Raw genomic sequence first — 7557 nt, forward strand, 5'->3', positions numbered from 1 at the left:
TTTTTGATTTAGCTACGAGTTCAGCAACAAGGTAACTAGCTTTGAGGGCTCTCTCGTTTACCTTTGTGGTTTTTCTCCCAAAAAATTGCTCGTTTCTCATTGTGGGTACGTAAGCGCACAAAATGGTCCATCGGCTTATTTTGAACGGAAGGGAGTTTCGTTTGGAGATGGCGTTCAAGCTTGCTTGGCACCATGGCGCTATTGGATAGCTTCTCACCACACACCAAGCACAGGAGTCTGTGTCATCGCATCCCCGGTGAAAGTGAATCCAAATGAAAGATAGCTTTCGCTGTATTGCCTCAAGCTCACCGTCTTTTCTTTTTTTCTTTTGTCCATCTCCATCACTGTCACTCACTCATCTTGCTGTGATCCCAAACTGCCACTGTCGCGCAGCACTAACGCTAACATTGACGTGACACTCAACGAACTCTCATTCAGCTCAGGAAAATTCTCAAGTAGCTCCAAAAATGAAATCATCTCCTCTTTGAGCTCCCACATTCATTGATCCAACCATTCATTCATTCATTCACATCAAGTATGAATTCTGTACCGATCTTTAGCCGGCCGGATTAAAAAGACCAGCGGACCGGATGTGGCCCGCGGGCCGCAGTTTGCCCAACCCTGATCTAGTATCTCTCTGATACTCCATCTATGGTTCTAGGCTTTTGGTTCTAGCCACTTGACGGAACATGGAGTGAAGACCACCTGCTTTTGACGGGACATCAGCACCTTCAAATAGAAAATCTGTACACGGTTCCTCCTCTGGGTGATAGATTAGCTTTCGACATTGGAACTTTGACTGACGTTTGTCCTCAAATGAGCCATGCCGTGACGGTTGGAGTGGACTCTGGGCTCACCGTCCGTCCTACGCGATGGTGAACTCAATGTCTTCCATCTCCTCCTCCGTGTCCGCGATGTTCTCGGCGGCTCTCTCGGCCCTGGCCCGCTCGCTTGCTGGGATGTAGTTGTCCTCGATGAAGCCGTCGTCGTCGTCGTCGTCCTCGCTCACAGGGGAGCGGTGACGGTCCATCCCCTGTCGGCCCTGCATGGCGAACTCCACGTCCACCGCTGGGAACAGGAGGAGAGAAGATTCAGGGGGGGAGAGAAAAGAGCAGGGAAGGAAAGGTGGAGACGGCGGAGTCCGGTTTGGAAACATTGAGGAGAAACAGGAAGCAGAGCTGGAGGTTCCTCTTTGGGAGTGAAGAAGATGGAGAGGGACAGCGCATGCGAGATGAGATATTTAGATACAGACAGACGAGGGATGGAGAAGGACGCCGAGGTTGGAAGGAGGTCTAGAAGAAGACCAGAGAGGAGCTTCATGGATGGAGGGGGAGACGACAGGAAGTCGGTGTGAGAGGAGATTAGATGGAGGTATGCGATTGGCCGAGGAGGCCAAACGGGTGGAACGACACACTTCAACATCACCGCAGTGGATTGTCTGATGGGTGAAAGGAACCTGAGAGGTCACAGTGGCTGTGAGCGTCCGTGTCCCGCAGACGGGTGTGCCTGTAGCTCTCCAGGTAGCGTCGGACCACGTGGCACTTGGCGAGGAGGGCGAGGAGGAGGGAGACGGAGATGGCCGTGGCGAGCACGCCCACCAGGAACGCCCAGTTGTGAGAGACGGATTTGCCGGCGTTCGTCAATGTGTCTGAGGGACGACAAGAACCGGGGCTCAGATGGTCCGACGGAGCGGCCGAGGCCATCCGGGACTTGATTCTGCACCCCGAGTTTGCTCCCACGATTCACGTCAACTCAAAACACACATGTGACCCACTCCATCTGACACCAACTGCTCTGTCTCTTTGATTTTCATTTTTTAATTAATTTATGACTCTGTATTCTTCCTTTACCGTTTCACTGCTTTGAATCTTTGACAAATTCTGTTAAACAGGGGTATCAGACAATAGTTTGTGGCCCCCTGCCTGAAATCTTCTCCAATGCATTTGGGGGTTTTACACAGTGTGTTTTAAAAAAAAAATGGGCAAGGAAAAAATAAAAAAGTAATTTCGAAATGTATTTTTTGCTTCAAAATTTGAAAACAAAATGATTTTTGGATGAGAAAAACGTTGAGTCACATTGTAAAATCAATCTTTTCTTATTTCTATAAAAACCTCAAAAACGATAGCAAAAAAAAACAAACTCGCAAAATTAAAAAGATTAGATTAAGAGATTTAATAACCAGAATAGCCACCATTACCTCCTCTTACACATGGAACCAATCAATTTTCTTATAAATTCTAGTGGCATATTTTCTCACAGTGACGAGATTTTCTCTTTTAACTCAACACTCTTTTTAAGGTGTAATTTCATCTACTCTTTTGTTTAATATTCATTTTTAATATAAATTTTTCATGTATTTTTGGGAGGAACAGTTCTTTACATTTTCATAATTTACCTGTTTACCTCCTTTATACCAAAACAAAGGAAAAATTTGGACTTAGTGTTACTTCTAGGTAATGATTTTACTGGTCCGGCCCCCTTGACATCAAATTGGCCCCCGGACCAAAATGACTTTGACACCCCTGCTGCTGAATCGGTATGTTTTTCTATACCTATATATCCTTGAGTGTCGAGTAAGGCGCCTTGAATAAAATGTATTATTATTATCATTATTAATATTATATTCGCCCAGGCGCCCGGGACCGACCCAAAGTCGGGACAGGACCTGTCGAATTACTGGAGGAGCTGATCCGAAAAGCCCAGATCAGCCGTTTGGAAATCAAACATCTGCTCTGTCCTGCATTAATGCTCCAATACCAAGAAAGAAAACATCTTTTGGAGATGGGTAGTTTTGGTTTGTGACTTTTCCAGAAATTCACCAGTTGCCGACGCCATCGGTACCGTACCATTTTGAGCGGCGACTGAGAAGGAGCTGTTAGCCGCCGGTTCCATCCGGCCCGGCGGTGGGGAGGGTCTCCTCCTGCTGGACTTGGGTCGCCGCTTGCCGGAGGCCTTCCAGCACCATCAACGCCGGGGTGGAACCGTGAGCCCGGGGAGCTGAACGCCTCTGCTCTGGATCTCCTCTCCTTCAGCAGCAGACACCCAGACCTTCTCTCAGCTGCACCCTCAGAGCACCACTAGATGGTGGGGCTGAGCAGGGTTGGCGCCGCTGATCCTGCCAAACGAAGAGCGGGAAATCAAATTCCCGTCAAATTTTCATTTGCACCCTGAATGCATCATGGTTTTCTAACCCCGTGCACACCCGGGCTCTGTCGCGGTGATGGCCCAGAGATCCGGGACCATGCGGCTCCGTCAAGGAGCTCAGGGGGATTCGACCCCACAAGCAGGAAGAGACCGCTGTAAACAGGAACTTCAGCACAACTTAGGACCCTCCTCCGCAGGCCTGGGCGACAACAAGCACTGGCTCAATAACCAATATTGTGTGTGTGTGTGTGTGTGTGTGTGTGTGTGTGTGTGTGTGTGTGTGTGCGTGTGTGTGAGAGAGGGGTGTCAAACATAGCTGAGAGTTCACGGTGTGTCAGAGGACGAAGGGCTGGGGCGCCAAGGAGCGCTCACCGCTGATTTTGAGCGCCGGCCGATTTGCATCGTTTTGAGTAAACAAACGTGACCACGTGATCGGCGGCCTCATTGGCTGTGGAATAACAGCTTTGGTTGCAGGTTTGAAACAGTCATTTCATGCAAGTTAATGACCTGAAATCAACAAGAGGAACAAAAAATGGGAAGAAAAACAAGGTTGAAAAGAGCGATCAATCACCGGAAAACTTTCCGGGAATCATTTAAAAGAAATCAATGGGAAATAAACGATCTCCGAACTGAAGAGGAGCGACAGAAAAGTTTTTTCATTATTCGGCTCCTACTTTTCGGAGAACTCCGGGAATGAAGTGCTCATCACGAGCCTCTGCAGGACAAAGAGCTTCTCAGACCGGCTTGAATGCCGTTCCAGGAAGTAGCCTGCACCAGGGGAACCTTAGCGGTGCACTCCGGCAGACGCTAAAGGACCCCAGTCGGCGTGCACTTTCAGCTCCACGCTCCAAAACAAAGAAGACGACGACACGGACACCACGGACGGCGGCGGAAGCTGCTGCAGCGTTCATGGAAGAGCAGCCGCAGATTTCTATTTTCTCCCTGCACTGCCTCGTCGTGCGAAGATCCCCGTTAGCAACTAGCTAACTCAGAAATGATTCTGCTCAAAATGTAGCTTCCTCTGCTGTCCCGATGCACCGAGGAACTCGTTACTGAGCAGGTTCTAGGAGCTGCAGAAAACGACCGCTGTGTCGAAACCTTGCTCCTTTTAGTTTCATGTTTTTAGTTTTATGAAAATGTGAGGAATATTAAAAAATTCTCGCTCCGGGCGATTGTGACCTTCATGTGTTTACTCATCTCCTCAGCATCTCCTCAGCTCTCCGCCCCCGTCCGCCAGGCTCCGGGGTCTCTCAGAGTTCCCGTCAAAGTGTTGCTGATTTTCCCGCCGAGGCCCGAAGCCGTCGCCCTCAATCAGCCTTGGTTGAAAGCAGAACGCCGGGAGCGCGGACCTGCCAGATCCGTGCACGTGAGACGTGCTCCTCCGCCGCTGCCAACGGAGGTTCTTGACCACACGTTCCATTGATTAGCCGCTCCACATCTATCAATATCTGCTTCACGTCCAAACAGCTGTTTGCGTATTTTCACTTTTCAGTTTCGGCCCGTTATTTAAAGAAAACCCGGCACAAAAAAAACCCAGAATGGGGTCCTTCTTTGCCGCTTGAGTGAAACGATCGCTTTCCACCGTTTAAGGCCTCCAACCCACGGGGGCGTCCATGACCCTGAGCTCCAGGATGGTCCATTGTCCCGTGGACACACAGAGACAAACATCCACTCGGCCTCTGCAGGTGTGTTTGGTGAAGCTTCTATTTAGCTTTCTCCGGACCAGAGGACCATCAGACGTTTGGCGGGTTTAAGAAATAAAAAAAAATCAATATCAGCCTTTTGAGGGAGCGGCTTTGCGGGATGCCAGATGACTGCGGATTGAATCCTCTATCTCTTCGGCTGCTCTTTGGGCCACAGTATTTGTGTTTCTTCACGTGAAGGCAGCAAGATAGGTTGTAATTTATTTAAAGCAAGCAGGACCTTAATCGCCCCCTGCAGCGTCCATTAGCCATTAGCCCCCCCTCCTCCCGCAGCCGTCCTCCTCAACACCGCCGCTGTAAACAAACCATCCGGCCGCCTTTATCTCTTCCTGTTCTGTTCCCACAAATGCAGAGCTGGACAAAACACGGTCCCCTGGCCCTCTGCAGCCTCGGGGCCCGAGGGCGGGGCTCTTCGCTGGGACGCTTCGCGACTACAAGGCGTGCATCAGTGGCGTGAACGTGCGCCTGCAAGAGTGAAGAGTTTAAGATGGTCCTCAAACATCCAAAGAGTAGATGAGGGTCTTAATCTGAACTTAAACGTGACTGGCACGGGCAGGACTCTCCCTGTCCAGACCTTGGGATGACCCCCGGCCCTCCAAAACAAAAAAGCAATCACTGAGGAGGAGTGTGCACGACTCCCTCTTCCCCTGTCATCCCGCTGCCAAGCTCAGTATTTTTATCTGGTGTGAGTTCTGAGGAGTCCCACCGCTCCAGTGTTTGTCCGAGAGAAGAGCAGCGTGGAAAAAAAAACCTCGATCTTGTTTACCGGTGTGAAGTAGCGGCGGGCCTAGAGCCAGGAGAGGCGGCGGTAAATAGACGCCGGCCCTCTGATCAGAGCTGCTGATTGGATCGAGCTCACAGCGGCCAGAGCGGGACTCCTCACAACTTTGCTCCTTCTCCCTTACAACTCCCCTTCTTATGCCCTTACAAAAAGCGCAGCAGAGGATGGTCAAGCCACATGTCCCTACCCGTCCCCTCCGATCTGCCACCTCTGGGCGACCGTCCGCCCCGTCACTCCGAGCCCCCGGCTGCCGATCGAACCGGCCTCGGCTCTTCTCGGTCTCGGCTCCTCAGGGGTGGAACGAACTCCCGAAAAAGGTCAGAACAGCGGGATCGCTGCCCATCTTTCGCAGTGAGCGGAAAACATACCTCTTCACCAAGCACTACCCTACTAATCGCACTTAGCCACCCCAAAAAAAGAAAAAAAAATGAGTGTAACGGTTTGTATGTATATAGTTCTGACTTGGCTATTTGGTTGAGTGGGCACTTCTGATTTCCGACTACTCGTACTTCGGATGTTCGGTGACTGAATTGTACTTCTTGTAAGTCGCTTTGGTTAAAAGTATCTGCTAATTTATATTATGTAATGTAATATAAGGAGCGCAACGCCATTTGGTTTGTGCCTTTCGGCCCGGGATTGATGACGACGAGTCAACAGAGGCTCCGTTGTGAGCGAGAGGGGGATGTTGGCGCTCAGGAGGATCCGTGAGCGACAGGGCGAGGCTGGGTGTGAATAATAAACCCACCTGTTTGCAGTGGAAACATGTGGGTCAGCGCTGGCAGAGGAACCAGAGGAACCAGAGGAACACCTAATAGATACTCCAGGAAATGTACATCCTTATTTAATCTTGTTATTATTTATACTACCATTCAGGTGTGACTGAAGAGCAGAGATCTGTTCCAGAGGGACCAATACTGCCATCTAAAAGTAGTACTGGAGTGATACTCTAGTAAAAGTAACGATGACATTATTACTTACGCATTATTACTTCACACCTTTTTCACACTTTTGTCACCAGGCTAATGCACACAGAAATATCAAGAAATGCATTTAATGTAATCTACCTCCAAAATGTAGTGGAGATGAAACGGTCTTGCAGTAAAAGTACAAAGGAGTATTGAAATACTCGAGTAGAAGTAGCTGGACACGAGTTAGAAGTAAAACCACTGGGTGCTTCTATCAGTGAATCTACTGGATCATGAGACATTTGGTATTTTGCATTAGTATTTGACATATTTTGCATGTTAATAACCAAGCCTTAAAATGGACACGGTAGATATAAAAAGTAGTTTGTCCAAAAAACAAGGCTGCAAAGGAGTGTTACATCATTGCATGCCTTTACCGGTGGTTCCCGGCCGTTCCGTGGAGCTGAAATAATAGCCTCGTCCTGCCGACTCGGCGCCCGTCAAGGATACATTTGCAGTCATACCTGTCTCGGGCCGGCGCCGCTGCCTCCGCGCTCCGTCTGTCACGCCGACGTTGACTCCGTTTTCCCTTCCACCTGTAAAATGGAGCGGAGTTGAGCAAAGGTCAGGAGGACTCAGAATGGGGGCAAGTTAATGTGCAACCTGGTTGCCAAGGTGCGCTCCCGCCCACCTGCCGCTCGTCCTCGCGCCCCATTGGCCGAGCGCGACGGGTCGGCGCCGCATCGGGAAGCGGCCTCCCTTGATTTGCAAGTAAAATGTGCCGTTTTACGTGCAGGCCGCGCACAACCGGCCCCACTGCAGCCGAGTCAATATTGATCATCTCGGATAGGATTCCCCGCTGTGTATTTTTGCAGGCGGTTTGGTTTTCGTGCACGGGTGCGTGTGTTTGCATGTGTGTGTGTGTGTGTGTGTGTGACCACGCCCTTCGCCCGCTGCTTAGCTCCACACCGATGAGACAGGAAAACAGACAAGATAGGGCTCGTGGCGAAGAGGAGCCGTGTTT

General features: G+C 50.1%; 1 protein-coding gene across 1 annotated transcript; it reads right to left on the reverse strand.

The window, feature by feature from the left end:
• Positions 1-313: 313 nt before the first annotated feature.
• Positions 314-7168, reverse strand: c16h1orf210 (chromosome 16 C1orf210 homolog). The gene is made up of 4 exons (XM_086162376.1): positions 7058-7168; positions 2847-3115; positions 1457-1648; positions 314-1068 (listed from the first exon to the last, which is right to left on the reverse strand). Exons 2-4 carry the CDS (start codon positions 2890-2892, stop codon positions 866-868), a joined length of 441 nt encoding a protein of 146 aa, XP_086018502.1. The 5' UTR covers positions 2893-3115; positions 7058-7168; the 3' UTR covers positions 314-865.
• Positions 7169-7557: the final 389 nt, after the last annotated feature.

Source organism: Fistularia commersonii, chromosome 16 (assembly GCF_037954325.1).
Source record: "Fistularia commersonii isolate RoL2024-O1a breed Wild chromosome 16, RoL_Fcom_v1.0, whole genome shotgun sequence".
Classification (NCBI taxonomy): Eukaryota; Metazoa; Chordata; class Actinopteri; order Syngnathiformes; family Fistulariidae; genus Fistularia; species Fistularia commersonii.

Excerpts from the sequence above, each read along its gene's own strand:
- c16h1orf210 (XM_086162376.1), bottom strand. The coding sequence starts at position 2,892 with ATGGAACCGGCGGCTAACAGCTCCTTCTCAGTCGCCGCTCAAAATG. Across the intron at positions 1,649-2,846 it reads CTCAGTCGCCGCTCAAAATG|ACACATTGACGAACGCCGGC; the intron begins GTACGGTACCGA and ends GTCGTCCCTCAG. Across the intron at positions 1,069-1,456 it reads CAGCCACTGTGACCTCTCAG|CGGTGGACGTGGAGTTCGCC; the intron begins GTTCCTTTCACC and ends TCCTGTTCCCAG.